At 41.2% G+C, this 21334-nt stretch overlaps 3 protein-coding genes across 3 annotated transcripts; all 3 read right to left on the bottom strand.

Annotated features, from left to right (window-relative positions):
- Positions 1-2133: 2133 nt before the first annotated feature.
- Positions 2134-3801, bottom strand: EAE97_005325 (uncharacterized protein; the record flags this gene model as incomplete). The annotated part of the gene is made up of 3 exons (XM_038875837.1): positions 2134-2513; positions 2566-3609; positions 3678-3801. The coding sequence occupies 3 exons, from the start codon at positions 3799-3801 to the stop codon at positions 2134-2136; spliced, it is 1548 nt and encodes a 515-aa protein (XP_038733174.1).
- A 10515-nt stretch (positions 3802-14316) lies between these two features.
- Positions 14317-16954, bottom strand: EAE97_005324 (uncharacterized protein; the record flags this gene model as incomplete). Its single annotated transcript, XM_038875836.1, has 3 exons — positions 16511-16954; positions 15162-16452; positions 14317-15006 (listed from the first exon to the last, which is right to left on the bottom strand). Exons 2-3 carry the CDS (start codon positions 15957-15959, stop codon positions 14317-14319), a joined length of 1488 nt encoding a protein of 495 aa, XP_038733173.1. The 5' UTR covers positions 15960-16452; positions 16511-16954.
- Positions 16955-17243: 289 nt separating this feature from the next.
- On the bottom strand, positions 17244-18365 carry EAE97_005323 (uncharacterized protein; the record flags this gene model as incomplete). Its single annotated transcript, XM_038875835.1, has 1 exon — positions 17244-18365. One exon carries the CDS (start codon positions 18363-18365, stop codon positions 17244-17246), a length of 1122 nt encoding a protein of 373 aa, XP_038733172.1.
- Positions 18366-21334: the final 2969 nt, after the last annotated feature.

Below are 21334 nucleotides of genomic sequence, written 5' to 3'. Positions count from 1 at the left end.
TCACCATGCAAATAATTCCACCACGCGCTCCTAAAAATAAAACGACAACAAAAAGAAAGACTCCTCAGTACCTATGCACAACCTATCCAATCCCAACTCTCGCCATAATCTATCCACCGCGCCGAGAAAAATCCAAGTCTGGCGTTTTCATCAACATCATACATTATACGTTACCCAAGGTATTCAGATAACAATCTTCCATCCCCATCCGCGTTCCCAATCCCAAAGATCCTATCCTCACCAAAGCCAATGCAAAAAGCGAGTCCATGCGTCTATGCTTCCATCCAAATACCATGTCCGTCATACCTACCTATGTAAATCCACCACGCATCCCAACTCTCAACATCAGATAAATATGAAACCAGAGATCTGAATCATGACATCTATATCCACATCCACATCCATATTAGCAATAAACAATGAACAATGACTTCATTATCAAATCCATCTCTCCAAACCTTAATACCTCCATCATCTCAAAACTTCAGATGCTACTCCTCCCCCTTTTCCCTCCAAGAAAACAAAAAGATAAAAGCGAACCACGACTTCACATTGCACTATTCTCCCACGATATAACAGGGCATCACATCTTTCCCCCTTTCATCTTCGATTTTCCGTCCTATATAAATATAGTATCATTTCATGTCTCCCACATACCACTATTTCCCTTGTTCTCATCCCTCCTCTACCACTCACTCACCCCCTCATTTCTCCTCCTCTCCTCCTCCCATCTTTCCCCTACCTTCTCAATTCAACTGCCATATCCCACCTACCTTTCCTTCTCTTTACCGAGTATCATCATTCTCTTGATTCATACAATCTATTCAAGATCGCAATCACTCATCACAACCTTTCCCATTTTCCCTCTCGTCCCTTCCTTAGAAACCCGCCTGTTACCCACTTGAGCTATGCGGTGGGATCCATAAAGAAATTCTTAGAGGCTTACGACGTATCAAATACAAGAATCCTCAGGACTATCCAGTTGCCTGAAGTATGTCAACCCTCATCCCTTTGGAGCAAGAAGAACTATACATACCAACTAGAACATTCATACTATAAGAGAACACAATTTCACACTTCGCACTTCGCAAGTCAGACATTCAGAAGCAGCAATTAAAACATGACAGTGACTGAAATTGTTCAGACAAATGTCATCCACTCTATTACTGTCTTGACTGGCGACATTCATTATCTTGACAGTTCATCCCCAACCAACCATTCGTCTTCCTATCCATCCATCCATACATCCGCAGACCTGCCACCCTTTCATACGTTCCAAAATCCAAGTAATTTAGTAGGCCCAAAAGTCCAAAAACCGCAGCGCCCAAGTAATTTGTGCTATCTCATCCTGTCCATACAAGATTTTTGTCTATCCAACTTTCCAGTTTTCCATTCCCAATTGACTCAATCAAGGACGATCGAACATTGAAATTAGAAATGGTTTTCAAAAAGGCGAGATAGTAATAGAAATCCCAAGATGAGAGCGGGTATAATCAAGTAACGCCTTCTTCCACTCTTTCGAAGAATCAGTATCTCCCATATTGCATATCATCGCCCACCCATAAAATCCGAATTTGGGTTTTTCACCTGGATATTGCAGTTTCCCATCCGCTCCATTCCAGAAATGCCAAAAAACCCCTGTTAACTCCTCGACGCACAAGAAATGTACGCTCCACTTTTTGTATAAAAGAGATGAGTGCCATATAGGTCACTGTATTTATTCAATGTAATAAGATATTGAAAATATGTCAAAGAATTGACGGGTCCAAGAAGAAGAGGAAATAATAAGATACTGTGAAGTAAAAGGTAAAACGCCAACCGGTTTTCTAATAGAACACATGCCTCATGGATAGATAGACGAGACGCAGGGAAGAATAGGTATGCTCGAGAAAAGCTATTAAGTAACAGAGAGCGAAGTTTGGTCTCAATCGGATTTTTATAACACTTACGATATAATATCGCTAAAAAGAGATATTCGTGACCGGAGAAGTGAATTTTCGGAGGCTAGACTCTTATAGAAGAGACAATTGAAGGTGAATTATGATAAAGGTCAAACCCTTTTGAATTGAAAAGTTTGTCGCAAACGTTATCGAGAAAGCATATCGTACATCGTTCGAATAATGTGAACTTGATCTAGAATCGAGGATCACGATAACCATTGCGGTTTAAATCAGATTGATATTGAACTCCACTCATGGATTCAGGCTGTGATATTCCACGAAGTGGTGGCAATTGTTCCTCGCGTTGATAGGAGCCTCTTGGAGCATAATTTTCTTGTTGGTATGCATTCATGTTGACGTGTTGACCGCCATTCTGTGGTATTGGAGTGAAGCCGTTCATCACAGACTGGTGACTGTTGGAGCCGCCTTGATTTACTTCATTACGAAGCTGTGAGTTCTCCAAGCGGATAACATTGTTCTCACGGCGAAGACTCTCATTCTCCAGTTGCGAGTTGTGAAGTCTCGATTTCAAATCTTGAATTTCCTTCGTTTGTGTATGGTGTTCGGCGATAGCTATAGTAATTTTCTTAGTACATAGTCAATGTATAGCATTTGAATTAAATACCTTTTGTCAATATCTCCCACTTGCTAGCTTTATTACCGCGTTCTTGAGGCATCAGATCCCTCAAGGTTTCAAACAATTCCTTCATTTCAGTTCGACGCTTTCTCTCCGCAAGTTTGTGGCTGACACGAAGTTCAGGTGTGCGGCTGTAAGGTTGGCCATTGTTTGGAGAATCAGCATCTTCAGCTTGTAGATCAGATACTTGGCGGTTTTGTAGAGAATGATGGTGATGTGATACATTTTGAAACTCAGATGATGCTCGCGATGATCTGAAATCTGCCGACACCCCCTCTTCTAATCTTCTCTGTCCAGCTGGCAGACGAGATTCTGTGGTGTATTGGCTGCTTGCGACCGAGTCTGCCATGCTACTACGTCTCGAGTCAAGATTTAAGAACGAGGTACCGACTCTGCTTATACTCTGGCTATCCTCGGCATGGCGATCGTGTGAGTTTGATACTCTGATTGGCTCCTCAGGAAACGCCCAGGCTTCTCCCCTAGTTGGCTCGGCAGCTCGAGCGATACTAGACATGGCAGGGCCAGTGATTTTGGGAGCAGTCTTTGGGACTGTACTTCTGGGGGATGTTGGCTCTGGCAGACGCTGAGGTTGATAGCTGTTCGAGAATCGAGGGTTCGACAAGCGATCGGCGGCATTCCCAGGGTTGCGCTGCTGTTGTAAAGTGCTTTGGATAGAAGTGGTCGATTGATTATTGCTGGCGTATGGGGAGTTGAGTCGCAACTCTTGGAAACCCAATCTTGAATCGACACTCTCTCGACGGGAATCTCCGTTCATTGAAAAAGCTCCCAGTCCAGATCCATATGATTGTCTATTTGACTGGCCCATGGACAGTAGTGAATTCGCCATGGAATGTTCGTAAGATGGAGAGACCATAGATGCGACGCTCATGCCATTAGAAGTTGGAGAGGTGAGCTGTTGATTGGCAATGTGATTTGCTGCAGGCGAGGGGCTTATATCGGCGCTGGAGGAATTATAACCAGTTGGCGAAGGTGCCATGATGACTTCGCCGTTCGACAATTGTTGCGAGTTATCTAAATTGGGAGGTATTCGTTAGCAAGCTGTTAGAAGCGCATGTTAAAGAATATGCCCCAAGACTCACGCTTCGATGACGAATCTAGATTTGAATAATAAGCAGAGTCTCTCATACGCTCTTCAGGGCCGACTTCATTTAAAACTTCAGCCAGCCCAGTAGGCATTCTAGTTGATGGCGGACGTGAATCCATCCTAATCGATTTGATCGACGTAATTGCTTGCTCTGATTACTTATCGTCTATTCTATTTTGAGTGGCGGCGGGGATTTTTCCTAATTTAGGACTGAAGATAGAAAGCGGGCAAGATTCGCGATTCGCGAGTCGCAATTGAAGAGAGACAATTCGGAGTATTGGAGTGATAGGATAGATAGGATACCTAGGCGGTTCAAGGTGGTTGGGAAGATATTGAATCTTTGAGGAGTGAATGTTGAATATCGTATGCTATATATTTGTATATCGTATCTCGTAAGAATTAACTTGAGTCGTAGATTGAATTGAAGACTTGTATGTAGTGAGGATTTTAAGAAATTTTCTGGAAGAGTGCAGATAAAGGTAAAGTTGTGTCCCTGTTCTGCAAGGGAGGGAGAATAATGGATTATGGTTTTCGGGGAGCGGTGATCGGTGGTCGGGTCCTCGCGTATAGCACTAAAGACTCGGTGGTTAAGGTGATTAAGGTGGTTATGGTGGTATGGTGGGATTTTGAGTTCATATGTGTAAAGTACCTAGTATGTACCGTAATATGTACCGACTCGTCTTCCTATTTCATTAAGAAGCCACGCGTGGTGGAAAGTGTAAAGAATTAAAGAATAAAAAGGGTTTTGTTAAAATCTTGAAGTTTAACTTTGCTTTGTTTGTTTATATAGAATGATCAAGACGCAATCACAATAAGAAAAGGAGATGATGCTGGAATCTTCAATGAACGGTGATGATGAGGTCCATATAAGTGTTCGTGATACTAATAAAGTATATAATAGTGCTTGACGATGATGGGAGGAGGTATACGACCGAGTACTGGAATGTGGTCCCGTATATAATTGGATTGAGGAAAGTCTGTTTTCGGTGTGTCAGTAGATCTGGGGGACGAAAGAAGTGCAAATGCAAATGCAAATGCAAGTGCAGGTGCAAGTACTGGTAGTGGTAGTGGATAAGTAGTACAAGTAGTACACACCTAGCTATCAGAATCCAGTCCTAGTATCCAGTGTGTGTCAAGTACGAGTACTCAGATACGATTCCCCTCTTTCTAGGATAGAAAGAAAAAGTGGTTTGGTGATTGGCAAGAACAAGAGCCCTTGTGCTGATTGTACGGAGTAAAGAAGAAGAAGAAGAAGGAGGAGAAGAAGAAGAAGGAGAAGATCCCTTGAGGCTTGTGCTAATTGTGAAGAAGGAGAAGAAGAACGACCAGCCCCTTGTGAAGTTGAAGTTTTCCGTGGAAAAAGGTTTATGGAGACCGTTATAATGGACTGGGGAATTCGTAGTCTCTTCTTTAATAATAATAATGAGAATGAGGTGCACAGTCGGGAAGACGTATGGCCGCCAAGTGTGGATGGTGTGGATGGTGGAAGGCGGATAGTGGGTTCCCTTTGTACTGGACGGGGTGCTGTACAGGAGGACAGGGTCAAGGAATCTTTTAGTGTAAGAGTACAATGATATGATGGCGACTCAGGGAGAAAGTTTGTAGATACGTCAACCACGGGCAAAACGGCCAACTTGACTTGGACAAAAATTGAGTATGATATGTAGATTGTGTAGATAGGTTTCAGCAGCTTTTTGGGAGGAGATAGATGGTCTGTCTCGTATTTTGATATTGGCGAGAGACGAGAGACGATGAAGGGGGAAGAGGTTCAAGTATTTCGTAAGAAGGTGTAACAAAATACGGTGGAGTGATTTGTGTCGAGACTCAAAGCCATAAGATTAAGTTCGATGATAGAACTTTGTATGTACTGAATGGTACTGGATGAATACCGGTATGTTATATCCACGAAAATCAGAACTGCCGATGTTTCTTTAATTGTGCGGCCAGGATTCAAGATTTCGAATACTTGAATCACTCAATTTACTCTTCCTAGGGGGGGGAGGGAAGAAAAGCAAGTTCGTTTTCTAATACTGAAAGAGAAATATTCCAAAGATATATACGAATGGGAAGGTTAGTCGATCGATCAATATGTGAGTGTGTGTAGATTGTACTAAACTCTCCGTTTAGTACTTTCCTCGACTTTGATTTGATGTCCATTGTCCACCCATCAACTGGATCCATGAAAATGGATTAAAAGGGTGTGATTATGCCCTCCCTTGTGTTTCTACAATGTGCAAATGCTGTGTGGGTTAGAACTAGGATTATTGTCCTCATGTTCTAGGATCATTTATGACCATGTTTGAATGTCAATCTAAACCAATTGAAGTGTAATTTCCTCGGAAAAAGTAATGATATTTATTATCTGTCTACTAGTATTTTGCTGAATATTGGAATATCTTCCCCAACTTGTCTCTCCCCCTCCCTCTCCCCGCAAAGCAAGATCAATTGTATATCAATTGACCGAACCGGTGAATTCTAGCTAGCCATAGGTATGTATGTACATCTATCATCTATCATCTATCTGTCATCTAAGGAAAAGACTCCGAAAGTTGGATTTGTGAAGTTTGAGTTTACTTGCATTAGTTCGAAGCAAGTAAGTAAGGTTAAGCATCTAGTCTGTATGACTGTAGCGCCTTGGATTGTGGAGAGAGAAAGACAGAAAGAGAACGAGAGTACAAGAAAGGTAATCACTGGTAGCCATGCAAGTCGTCGGCGAGATCACAATCGAAAGTGTGAAAAGTCCGAAAGGATATCTAAGCAACCATAAAGAATCATCACCGTTCCATCATTACCTGGATATCTAGTTCGTAATACTCTTACAATCATTGACATCTGCAAACTACTCTGATATGGCAACTGAACTGTGCCGCATCCCCTAATCATTTATGTCAGCCATATATACATGGATCACATCGCAAATCGTGATAGATAAATGATTGGATAAGTCGCGATTTGGTGCTTACTCGTCCTTGGATCAGATCAGACCAGATCAGACAACAAGATAATCAATAATTGCCCCATCTTTCCATCTATTTCCCCTCAATCCCTCGACATCGCGCGCGGGAGGTTCTTGGGTCAAATATTGGTATCTGGATCATGCATCACTGATTAAGTGAGGCATGCTGCAGGTCTCGCAAAGCTACATGATACATGGCAAGTAGATGTGATTAGCGTGGTCTGATTGCTCATTGGTATCTCTTGGGAATTACTGCTCAATCATAGCTCGATATGACCAAAAGGAAAAGAAATAATCATTATATTATCTTCTCTATCTCTCAGAGTTTTGAAAAACTTCTGATCAGATCTGACAAGTCACCTCCTCCAGATGCTGCAACTCGAATTCCTCACCCATTACTGAAAATTCCGAAGATCTTGACTTGACAATGACAGGGAACCAGTTTCTCATTGTATTACTCGACTAGGTACTCTCAACGGCTTTGTTGAGCTGGTACAGAGTATAAGTCGTACGGGACTAAGACATGATATCAAAATAACAATACTACAGAATCTGGGAGAAGCTTGGAAGTGAAAATGTCTTAGGGGTTTTCTTCCATCTTGACTTTGGAGTCCGGAGTATGGGGCGTAGACGGAGATATCAAGCCTTCCAAGAATCCAAAAGGTCTTCATCCAAGACAATTGACTTGCAGTATCGATCGATATCGTGCCAGCTTACTGCCAATACTACCTAACTACCTAGGTAGAAGTAGACCTGTCGACAATACCCGTGGACCTACCTATCCTATCTAGAAACATAAAAAGCTCAGATCAATCTATGGCTCTTTTCTTGAACGCTCGTGCCTGACAGGACAAACTTCTCCACAAAATGTTTCCGAGTATTCATCCGGGAAGTTTTTCTACGGAGTGTCGTGTCTCCCTAGTACCTACACTGCAGAGTGCCTGCGAAGTGACTACGGAGTGTCTGCGGAGTACCTTGGTAAATACTAGGTAGTTAGTTGTTGCATCTCTTCACACAAACTTTAATCGCTCGTCTCCTCAAAATGGCAATGCCTTCTTGCCGTTGCATCCTATCCAGTGATTCTAATCCCATCCCATCCCGTATATACCCAGCTTATCAAACACGCAGTGCTATCGATGTTAGCTAATACATTTATCCTTTCGTCACTGGCATATATCTGTCGTTGTTTCAAAAGCAGCGTTAAGCTATCTTGAACCTTGTTCCCCGATAAAAAAGAACCCTAGTATACACGGTAGGCTTCGTCCTGGTCCGACCCTGTTGCTGCACAATGCGCGGCATGAAAGAACAGGGCTTCAAAAAATCATCTGGAGGTTGGGGGCCACGCTGACCGAGAACTACACACGCCCCTTCAAACTTTCTCAAACATTCGATATCTATGTCAATCATTACATAGGATCGGATCTAGACTGATTCATTGTACAAAACGGTGACATGATTCATTGATGAACCACCTCGTCAACAATGATTCATAGAGGTACTTATCGATACAGCATTCGATGCTTATTCTCGCCCGTCTGACGACGGGAGGTACTTAGGTACCAATTACAGGGTATTTGACTTCTCCAGGGTTTTGTGTGGAGTGAGATCTTACCCCTTCTCAAAGTATTACACAGGCTTTATCACTCTGTGCATTCAGGCTCAAATGTTTATCGGTGTCATTGCAGTTTCGCAAATCACCGAAGATTGTTGATCAATGATATGATTTGTTACAATATACCACCTGGCGCTTGTCGATAGACGCTGTTCGCCCAGGGTATCAGGACATCATCGAGGGGAGGGAAGGGGAGCAGGGAGCTTACTCATAAATCCTTGCCTACGACGCTGTGAGCCCAATCTGGATTGAATCCACAACCCCCCGAGTTTAAACCTTGGAATTCCTCACTCTTACTCATGAAATTCCTGATCCTCGGCTCGGGGATGCATCTCATGAAGGAGGTGACGCCGTCACGCCGCCGTGATTACTGGTGACATGAACAAAGAAATGGTGATGAGCTTGCAGTAGAGGCAAGCAATGCTTCGGAATAACCCAAATCAAACAACTTGTCCTGTGGCAGCCTTCATAACCGCCCCGAAAGATGGTTTGGGGCCAAGATTCGGGCCATCATATCTCAATGAAAATCTTAGCAATTTGCCAATTCCGTTGCAGGGTTTTAAGTTGCATTAGTAAGTCTTTAAGGTGTAAGTTAGGCTGTTTAATCCACGATATATTAACGTGGTAAATCTAGATCGACCTTCGTAACAACGTGTGAGCGTGCATTTGGAGTGAAAGCTTAAACTATTAACCAATAAATGAAGTCCAGGTGTGAATGGGGGTTTCGTTAAAATGGGGTAAATGGTAAAAAGAATGAAAAAGGTCTAAGAGCTGACAAGATGTGATGACGCTATTCAGGTTAGGTAATGAATAGTAGATACAGGTAAATGGCTAAAATTGAGATATAATTCCGCATAATTCATATCTACCGTATGTAGCATTTATTATGTAGATATATAAATTATCGAGTGTTTTAGTGGAATAAAAATGTGAAATAGCATTCATGTACCGAAGTACAATATATATAATTAGACGATATTTATCCTTATAAACTTCAAATGGCTAAAGCTACGCTAACGCTAAACTTAACTACCTAATCAGGTGCGAGGGATTGCGGAGGGAAGAAAAGAGGATTGATGGATATTCAGATCTTAAAGGAACAATAAAGATCAGTCAGATTTCCTTACGGTATCTTCATCCGCATCGACGATCCTTCGGATATGACCATCAATCCATTCATCCTCAGCTCGTGGCTCAGTTCACTGCACGGCCCCCATTCTCTTCATGATCCTTCACGTCCTCAATCCAGAAGTTCAATATGTAGGTATGGATGGATGGATGGTGAAGGTCAAGGTCACTCACTCACTTATTATTGTACTAGCAGACTAGTACTTGGAAATGGTACTTTGTTGATGTTACAGTTACACTCATCATGAGGTACTTTTCGGTTTCGGTGCTTTTCTTTCATTCAACCCATTTGAGCATTCCTCCACTACACGCTCCACACCACCATTACCTATTTCCAGCCCAGCCCAGCCCTTTTCAAAGTCTGGACTGCCATGTGCTGAGCCACCAAATAAATGAAGATCCATGGAAATACTTCGTTGCAATACCTCCGCGGTATGCACGATGCACCAAATACATGTACTTTCCACACGTCACATTTTCCGTCCAATCATGAAATATGGTTCTTTGGATGAGTCCAGCTTCCGGGAATTTCTTCCCAGCACACAATTTCTCTGAAGCTTTCTCTCCTACCACTCGGCCTGCGTGACAGATAACTTGTATCGTGGAACATCAAGTCACATCATGGAGATCAGTATGTACCATTCAAGTAGTTCCGTTTGCTACCGACTGCATGGAACCTTATATCGATGATCATTATTGTACTTCCATATACTTGAAGTTGTACAACACGACCCAATCTAAGTGGATTGGTAAAATGTGAATGCATCTGGTACTTTCATCTCTGTGCTCATATTCTTACATCGCAAACTTTACGTAGCTTCGGATGCGTTGATAATCTCTTTATCGTATATATGCCGATGCAGTATAATCTATACCTTCGATGTATGCCCTATTGTTTCGTTCATAAGATTCATATATGAAAGTGCCCAGCTTACACGATGAGTCTCGACGAAGCTTGTCTCGTTCTTATTGAGCAAGGAAATTTAAAGTAAAATTTCTCAAAAAGTACAAACTCACGGGATCACAACATTTTCATCAATCTACCCCAATTTTCATCTCATAATTTAAGGGTACCTGCCTATAAGTCGTGATACCATACGGTGGCGTATCTCCCTATCGCCAATTGATCACCATGTCACCCCCTTGCCTAGAAATTTTCTACGGCCTCCAAATTTTGCCTCACACGGATGTATCGATACACTAAACATAGTTTCCAAAACAATTTGGAACACAAAAATATACTCTGGAATGGGATGATTGTGACGTTATTTTCTTTCTGCTGAATCTTTGTGTGAAGCACGCATGCTACTTGCATTTATATCCTGAACTATGGTTCCTCAAGAACACACGGCTGGAAAGTATCCTAGACATATATGAGATGAGCTCAGCTGCTCCCATTCCCCAAAACAGATTTTAACGAACCATTTTGAAGGATTCGGTCAGGGACGTCTTTAAATATGGTTCAGTAATAAATAATTGCATCGGGAGCCTCATATCACCTCGGTATTTTAATATTGGCATTCTTTCCTTAATTGATATTGACTACTCCATCGTTTTTACCCGTCAATGTTATACAAGCCACATCAGCTCCATGCTAGCAACGACGACCTTTAAATACTTTGTCGTACTCATCTAGCTACCTATTCTCTAGGTATTAGATAAACTTCCGGCGCTTGTTGTGAGATTATGAAAGTATAATACTGTGCTTTACACTTAGATTTAAAACTTCTAGTCAAGGACTGGACTCTACTAATTTTTAGAGCCAGTTTGTACCACATCGGCCTTACTGTATCTATCCGAGCCGATAGCACTCATTCATACCAACCAAGCTCGTTCAATAATCAAGCTGCACCTTATTTCCCCATTGAAATAATAAATAGTATATCATTTCATTTCGAGGAGATTTTCAAGACAACCCCAAATCACAACAAAGTAAAATCGTGAAAGTCTTTCACCATTCTCTCCCCATCCATCCTTACCAGTTCTTCCACTTCAACCTTCCAATATCCATCCTCCTCGCACGAGACGTGCCGTTCCATCGCACACTCCACAGCACCACAACACCACATCTTACACACCACCATATCCCGCCCCTGTAATTAAATTAATTCTTCTTTCAGAAATGGAAAAAACGATGGCTAAAGCGTGTTTACGGGCGTACACTGCACTACTCTCTCTTCTTTCTCAATCCACTCTACATACGTAATATACGTGTTGCGGTCACAACATATTTACTCGGTTCGGAAGATGCAGGTTCAGGGCCGGTAATATGGTAATGTGCCGTTTTGGTATTATGTTTCTCTGTGTGATGTGATGGGATATGATGTGATAAGTGTGGTGATACAGATAGGTATTCTGTTTCTTACTCTGCAACCCTACTCGCTTTCATTTTGAATAAATTGAAGAAGATGCAAGTGCTAGGGGGATCAGAATCCGGGGAACGGGGAGGAGTACGGTATGTAGAGGGTGTGTGGAAGCGCTTTTGGAGTTTTATAGAGGGGACGCGTATGTATGTATATCTCTCTCTGTGTATCTGCATGTGTGTGCGTATGCACGTCATCAAAGCCCGAACGGAACGCGGAGGTTTTGTTTACGTATGCGTACGTGTATGTATGTAGGTTTGTGATATACATACGCGAGTTTTGAACGGGATAGCAAATGGGGATTGAAAAAGATTCCGATTTGAATGGCTTATTAAGGAGGTAGATGTTGATAAACTTAAAATCTCTGGAATATGTTTCCATTCAACTTATTATTGGGAGATATCATTTGGAACATGTCTAGAAAGTACTCAATACGTAAATACTTCTCATCCTATCCCTTCCCATCTTTCCTCATTCTACTAAACCACATATCTACAAAACATTCAACGTATGCCTCCCTTCTCCGCCGATCCTAAGAATTCAAACCCAATCTAGTCCGTATGCAACCAGATAGATATCAACGGGATCCTGCGTACATCTCCCAGATAGATACACACCTAATACTCGACACACAATCTGCAGTTCCGCGTCATCTAGCGAATTCCAAGACGGATGAGTGCGGTTATTTATGAAAGGGAGGGGATTCCATATAGTGTGTATAATGGGATTGAGTGGGTTGGGTGGTGCTCGTTAATGTGTGCGTGTGTTGGTGGGAAGAATCTAAGTATGATTTATAAAAGTAATAAAATCGAATGGATGATAGCTATAAGTAGTTCCAGATATAGATATAGAAATCAAATTCAAAAGTTTAATTACATAATAATTAAACACATTTCATCGCTTTTTCCTACATATATACTCCATCCTATCTCATTTCTCCAGATATAGATAGATATCTACCTACATATACCTAGATATACATAGATAGATATCCAAACCACCCCCCTCATTCAAATTCTCTTCTATCTTTGAATATATATATATATATATATATCTCTATACCTACATATCCATCCACATATCCCACATCCCACACACACAAAAAATAACCACTCTACTCTACTCAATTCATTTATTCATTTATTCATTTACCTAAATAATATACACATACATCCTAGCCATCCTCTCTCATCCCAATTATGCAATCTTCTATATCCATCTATTAATTCATATATGTATAAATACGTACATACGTACATACATACATATCGCATCTCGATCCTGCACCTTCTCGATGATGCATGTACGTTGATTTTACATTAAACAACATACAATGCACAATGTACAATCCCTTCCCATTCTTCTACCCTAATTCTCGCTTCCATTCCCTGCCTTTCCTGTTGTGTTCTATAGTAAATCTCGAGTCCTAACTCTCAAGTCTTAACTTTCACCTCTCACCTCTCACCTCCCAACCCTCACTTCTTCAACCCATTAATCCTCCCAATCCAATATCTAATCACAGATACACCATACCTACATGTACACACCTACATATGTACAAATATCCCAGCGTCCACAATCCAAAATATACATACAACCTACACATATAGATCTTAATACCTATCCATTCATCTCTCACACGAACTACAAGCATAACCATAATCATAACATCACACATTCCACCCACCTCATCTCATCTTATTTTCTCATATAATTTATGGAGCATAAGATGTATATTCGGATCCGAAGATTCTCTCTCGGGTTTATATCCATTCTATTCATTCCTCACATGATTCCGGATGGTGATTGTTACCTAACATAACCATAACCATAAAAATAGAGCTATACATCATACATCATACATCAAAACCACTTTCCAACCATATAATCAAGCAGCCATTCCAAAGCTCTCATAGCTGCCTAGCTATCTCTATCCGCGCCCCTGTTACACAAATAAAAAGAGTCAGAAACTATCTTCGAAATCTCTCCATCCCATCCCATCCCGTTCATCTCTACCCCTTCCTTTTTCCTCTTCTTCTCCTTGATGCGTTGCTTTACCCTTATTTCCAATTCTCTTTCCACAATATAAATAATAATAATATATTGAATATAACATCTAAACTTATTAAGATCTTGAATTCTTTATTAACTTGAAAATATATAGCTGAATACACACATACACTCACAATCTCCAGCACAAAACTTTACATCATGAATAAATACGATTTCAAATTCTACTAAAAATCCCAATAAGAACTCCCAAAAGCCAAATCCCAAAATCGATATAAACTAAATCTTCCTACTATACATCCAGTGCCCCAAGTAAATATGCATCTTGTACGCTCCTCTTTTTTTTTCCTATTCCATTCTGCCGAGTCCTCTTGCACCAAATTTGTGGACATCCACAATGACCATATAATACAATGCCCCATCCATGTAGTGTGCAATCCCGTTGAAATTCCACGCACGCAAACTCCAATAATGCCCTATAACATCCAAGCTTCAAGAAATCCCCATAACCAAGCCGATTCCTCGACAGAAAAGATATACATGTAACAAAAGAAAAACAAAATGATCAAAGATGTCTCCACCCACTCTGATACAAAACCTGCATCTCATTAATCAAACACTCCAATCCCAATTCTTTCCTCAATTCCTCTCCTTCCCCCTCCTTCATCCACTTTTGCACTCTCCTCCCCACCCGTCCCCTCTCTACCCACCCACTCCCCCATTCCCTCACCCACCCTATCCTAGTCCCCCAAACCCCCATCACAGCCTCCCATCTCCCAGGCCATCCCCCCTTCTCATTAACCATCTCATAAACCTCCCTCTTATACCCCACCCTCACATTCGGATTCACATAAATACCCTTTTTTTCCCTCAACGGATTATCAGCATGAATAAGACAGCATTCGCTACCCTCTACATGTTTTTCCGCAAGAGAATCAGGGACACCTCTGAATTTAAGGCCCTTGGATTCTTTCTGTGAATTCGAAGAAATGAAAGAGGAAGGATACCAAGGTGTCCCATCAAAAACAACCATTCCGTTCCAACAACTCTTAACAGGTACTGGATCATTTCTTTTCAATGCATCTAGAGATTGTGAGGCGTAGAAGTAGGGCCAGGAAAGTGATGAAGTTTTTCGACCAGAGGAATCGCGAAGGGCAAAGGTATCATAGTATTGGGAAGGGAGGGAGAAATCTAGGGAGCAGGCTGCTGCATAGAAGTTGTTGTTAGTAGCGAGTAGAGTTGTTACATCGGTTGTCTGTTTCAGATTTAGTCAGGCGCTTGGTTGTAGGGATAGAAATGGTGAATGGAATGAATCGAGTGAAGATAGAGATAGAGACATGGGAAGATTACGACGATGAATATTGATAACAAACGAAGAGGGAAAAGGAGAAGAAACACGTGACAACATACCGTAAATACCACATCGTTAATCCACAAAATCTTATCAAATTTCCTTCCTCTCCCTTCATCCCATACCCTCAACAGAGGCTCCATAGCTCTATTCCTCAATCTCGCCAAATAAGGTATTCGTCTCACTTCCCACCCACTTTCACTTTCTTTCCTCCCCGTATGCAACCATCCAGTTCTATCCTGCCCCTCCTCTGGCACGTGTCTTAATTCTTCGAGCTGAGCAAGACGATCCATACCCAATTCAATCGTCCTTTCCACCCCCGCTTCCCCTAACATCCCATCCAAATCTATCAGCGCTGCTTTCGTTCCATCCCACGAACCCGATTCAATAATCGAGACATACACATTCTGGGGACCCAGATGGTGAACCAGGGATACAAGAGCCGGAGACCAATTTTCCCTGAGCATTATTTCAGATTTACGAAATATGGCTGCTATGAAAATTGTTTCATTATTGGGGTTACCCATTTGTGGTTTAAACCCCTGAAAAGCCCGTCTACTTTCAACATCACTAAATAATAATGATTCTTGATTTTCCTCCCCTCCAACCCTTTTTGCCGATGAAGAATCCTGGCCTGGTGATGAGGGGGCTTCATGTTGATTTGACGTCAAATCCGATGGATTAATCGCCGAAAATGGAGGCGTGATGGTACGTATTGGATTTGGAAGTTGGATGATGATCCAATAAGCATCAAAAAGGAAAATAACCACAAGAGCGAGAACCAGATTCGGAAGACGTGAGTGGGGATGAAGAGGGGATCGTGGGGCACGAAGGTAACGTTTTGGAAGGAATGTCATGGTTTGATTTTGAATGTTGATGCCGGTCTGGTCCTGCTAGGAAGGATGTGTGTGTGGTCCAGTCGGGGTTGTCTTACGACCGTGATGAGGGATTTTGAGCGGGCCGAAATAGCTAGGTATGGTAAACCTAGCTCCGAGCTACCTAGTAGCAATGCAATATAGAACGTGCTCAAGGAACAGTCAAACTTATAATAAGAGGAGTAAACAGTGATCCTAGTATATAGGTAGTATCGGGCGTCCCTTTCGGAGATATGATACAGAGGGGAAGGTGGTGGCCAGGCGTTTGAATCCGGGGTCTAGATTCGAGCCCGTCTCGACAATTCTATCCTGTAGGAAATATGTGGAGGGGCGGAGCTTATGAAATTATGAGCTTGCGAATTTGTACTTCGTGAAGAAAGCTAAATCCTTTATTCATTTGAAGCTTGGGAGACGTGAAGGAAAGTTAATGCATGATTTTCTGGCTTTTGTTCTGTGAATAACAGTTGGTTGGTTTCTAATTTCCGTTTTCAGCAAAACTTCGTGATGTGACGAAGACTAGGTATGTGACCTACCAGCACCAAGAGATCTTGTTTGGCGCGTAAAGATTATTATTTATCTAACGCATGAGCTTGAGAATCCGTATGTCAAAGGATTCAACTATATTTCCACAAGTAGCATCCTGTATATACATCCCCAACTGCACTCGTACAGTAACAAAGGAAAAAAGCGAAGAGAGGAAGAGGACAAAAAGGCGCAGTGCCGTTGGAAGACGCAATTGGAAAGTCAAGGGATCGGAATATTACATTGATAGGAGTAAGAACCCTACGCATGTAAGCTCGTTAGTGTTCGGCCCGACCGAGCTTACTTCATTCAGCGATTGATCTGAGACATGGTATCACCTGCAGCGCACTCCTTCTGCTTATTCCGTACTTAACTGCGTAGGTAGCTAGTTATTCAACGATCTGGGGATGCCCAGATCTTCAACTTTTATATCTTCGGTCTGACGACATACAAATAAAGTATTTCGATTGAATTTCTAAGTAGTCAATCAGTTTGTTGAAGTTCAAGCAATAAGTCATGCTGCCTAGTGGTAAGCAGGCTATCTTATTCACCGTCGTGATAATGAACGTTTTTATTTGTACTTCTCATTGAATCATGTTATATCACGATGCAATGACGCTAGTATTGTGTTAAAAAAATGTTTATCATAACATTTATACACTCTATCTATCTAATGGGTATTTGTCTATCTATCTATCTATCCATCCATCAGTGCGTCTAAAAAAACGTGTCTATATATATAAATTAGGCTGAAGATTCAATGGCCTTTTGTTGCGCCTCAAACTCCTTACTGAAAGGATAACTGGTATATCCCTCAGCCTCCTTCTTGTTGTAAAAGAAATTTCTATCATATGGAGTGAACTCAATTCCCTCCTTAACTCTGAATGGGAGATCTGGGTTGGCGATGAAGTATCTTCCGAATGCAATCACGACATCCTTTCCTTTGTATTCTTCATCAACAGCTTTCTTTGCAGATTCGGGCTTGAAACCTCCAGCGAGGAGAACTGGGCTGGTACCATTCCAGATATCGATCAAGAAGTCAACCTTCTCGGTTGCTTCGATATTTGCATCACCGGTGATTCTTGATTCGACAACGTGTAGGTATGCAAGACTCAATTTCTTGAGCTCTTGGACGATATAAGTGAATTGTGGAACAGGATCTGCCATCTTCATTCCTTGGAATGGAGAAAATGGACTCAATCTCATAGCAGTCTTCTCAGCACCAACAGCTGCAACGACAGCCTTGGTAGCCTCAAGACCAAAACGTGCGCGGTTCTCAACACTTCCTCCCCATGAGTCGGTACGCTTGTTTGCTGTATCTTGGAAGAATTGATCGACCAAATAACCATTTGCTCCGTGGATCTCGACACCGTCAAATCCAGCTTCAATTGCGTTCTTGGCAGCTTGTGCGTATAATCCAATATATTCCTTAATCTCGGCCTCAGTTAAGGGTTCTGGCTTGGCACCTCCCTCAAAGGCAATATCGCTCGAAGACTTCAGTTTGTAACCACCTTCTTCTTGTAAGTTTGATGGGTCTGCAGCTCTTCCTAAAGCCCACAATTGTATCCAGATGTATGATTTCTTTGCGTGTACGGCATCGGTGACCTTTTTCCATCCGGCAATTTGTTCTTTACTCCAGATACCAGGGGGGTTGGCATAACCGGCAGCTTGAGGAGCAATGAAGGTAGCTTCAGAGATAAGGAGTGTGCCGGGAACAGAAGCACGTTGGGCGTAGTATTCGGCAACCATTGGAAGGGGTACGTGGTTATCATCGGCACGGAATCGAGTGAGAGGTGCCATGGCAATTCGATGTTGGAGCTCGGAGGTTCCGACTTTGAGAGGGGTGAAAAGGGTTGATGAAGACATGATTATGTCGTATTGTCGAGTAATTGGTGTATGTATGAGTACGTAGTTGAAGTTGTAGGTTTAATTGCTTGTCTATTCGTATACTTGTCTGAATCAAAATGAAATGGAATGAATTGAAAGCAAGAAGAAGCCACCGACCTACCTTTATACCTTCCATTGATGTGTGGGAATATGGCGCAGTTGCGCATGAATCGGAAAAAACCAAGTGAGTTGATTGTTCAGCAAGATGGTCCTAGCAATCATGTCATTCCACTACTGATGCTTACCATACCAGATAACCCATAGCAATTTGTATTGAACATCTTGGTTTGGCGTATCATGTATGCAAGATATCTCCGAGGGTAGTGGGGGTTTGTTCGGGGAAATGATATTCAGCAAGAGACAGTTTCTGCAGAGATCTGAAGCTTTCCGTACAGATGGATAAGACCTTTTGCCCATATTGCGGTAGCGAAGATCCATCAAAGCTTATAAATCAAAAAAAACTTTCATGACGTTTGGTGAAGGCAATTGATTCTCAACTGCCGACATCCGACTAGGAAGTTGGATTATGTAAGCTATGGAAGATGAGAACTAGGTAGGTGGGTAGTAGAGTAGGTAAGGAAGAGAAGTCAATATTTGAAATTGAAAAGGTACAATGTATCTCTCTCTACCTTTCTATCTGACTACTACCTAATTAATTGCCTATGAAAAATAAGATATATCAAAGTAAAAAAGCAAGAAGACATTCCCCCAATATCAAACAATTTCTTGCGTTGTAAAAGTGCCAAGATTTTTGGAAGAAAAAGTGGATTTCCTATCTTCCCCAAAACCCTTATAATCCTTACTAATTATTTCGTATATCGCGTACATCTGGAAAATTCGAAAAGCGCTAGCAAAATTCGATAATTCAAGCTTAATGCGGGTTGAGATTGTATCGCCTACGTACGTACTAGGTAACTATCAAGGTTCACCAGTTGTTTGATTTTGACTTGCTCTTCTCTCTACTTCATCAAATTACTACTGCTTCTCGAATTTTCCAAACGAATAAGATGTTTGAAAGAGGGTCAGTTAAAAGGAGCTGGAGAAGTAATAAACAACGTACCTATCCTACCCCATTCGTAAAAGCAGCGACCCCTCTTCCCACCCCGCTCATGAGACTCCCCAAAAAACTCGCTCACCAAAACGAAAAATATCAATATCTTCTTCATTTTTGGAGATAAAGGAAAGGGGTGTTGGAAAGTGCAAAATGTTACTGGAGCGGCAGGGAGTCGAACCCTGGACTTCATCGATACTTGTCGTGTGTCTCGGGTGAGATATATGACAATGCAAACGAGGCACTCTACCACTGAGTTACAGCCCCTGGTAGTTGTTTTGATCGAAGTGTACTATTTAAAAATATATTTCTAGCACTATCCAGAGGGGATATGTGGTGGAGCGTTGACTCTCAAAGATGATAAATTAGATAAGGTATTCTCAGTTGATTACACTTTTATCCTATGCTAATCGATGGCTCTGATTGAGGGAAAGTCGTCAATATAAAGAGAAAATGTAATGAGACAAGTATACTGGTACATACACATTTCAATCGAAACAAAATATACAGTAACGAAAATATCTCAATCTACCAGATAGTCAATATAAAATCAACAAACAATGATTCTCAAGACATTCGAACATCTTTAAGCTCCTTGATATCAGAGCTATTTACTGGCACAGACAGAAATATAACTATCCACAAGCCTTCCAGCTAATAATAATTTTTGAGAGTCGGCACTATACGCACCAAGAAGAAATACGACAGCTCGAATAGATGGCTTACAATACGGAGTAACTATCTAATTGACCATTCTTACAAATCAAATCAACACTTCATATCAAAAACCATCAAACCTATGCATACACCCATATTTCCACTTTTTATTAATACATTCCCTTCCCTTCCCTTCCCTTTTCTAAATACAGCGGACACGGCAAAGATCAATAATCACAATGACGGGAATCATGATTACTCATCCACATATTCTGATCGTATATCGAAACCAGAAGGTCCGTGTCTCCCACAGAAAATTGGTGGGTTCAAGTCATATCCCCAGGTTCTCTATGGGTTTTCAAGGAGGGGAGAGGAATGCATATACGAGTGATTTGAAAGTTTAAAAACATCGAGAGAGTTTTCTAGTTGATTTCTGCGTCTTTTTCGGCTTGCGGGAACATGTCTCTTTCCGGAATCCACCAGTGGGTGCATGGATTGACGGGACACTTCCCAATTTTCAATATCTTTCATAAATTCATTCTTCAATTGTTTAATATCAGAATTCGTGTTTTAATTGTTTTATTTCTATTCAAGAATTGTCACAATTTTCTAAAATAAGTGATTCGATATAGCAAAAGATAGGTATTCACAAGTTTATTTTTGTACAGTGGTTATATGAATAAGTGATGTAAAACCCACTTTTACTAAAAACTTGCTGTTTTTATATATTCTACTACTACTTTAAACAATTCAAATATATATTAAACTATCTCCCTCAAATTTTGATTTTCAACTTTTCTTTTACTTGTAAAGGCTTACAAAGCTTTCAAAAATTTTAAAGATTTTAATAAACTATTTAACAAAATTATTAAAAAATAAATCTATTTTAATATATTAACATACTGAAATCTATATTTGTAATACTTTCTCTAACTTTAATTCACTATAATAATTTTTAAAGAATATAATATTTTAATTAGCTAAAGTCTCTATATATAGGGAAGAGCTCGGTCACTTTTTGCTATGTTTTATCATACTTACCCTTCCAACCTTCGTACTGTCCCGTGAGTCCGTACACACACTGGTGATCCGAAGTATAAGGAGAGGTCTTGTGAAGAGTGTTCATAAGATTTCGGAGTTTCATTCTAGAGAGAGGTAGAGTATATGTCCACATACTCACTAAGAAACTCCTGGCAATTTTTTGAACAATTTTTGGTTGGTCGACGATTCCAAAACTCCT

The sequence above is a fragment of the Botrytis byssoidea genome (assembly GCF_014898295.1).
Source record: "Botrytis byssoidea strain MUCL 94 chromosome Unknown BBYS_009, whole genome shotgun sequence".
NCBI lineage: Eukaryota > Fungi > Ascomycota > Leotiomycetes > Helotiales > Sclerotiniaceae > Botrytis > Botrytis byssoidea.
The sequence above is the reverse complement of the archived record's forward strand: the minus strand, read 5'-3'. Positions and strand labels throughout refer to the sequence as shown.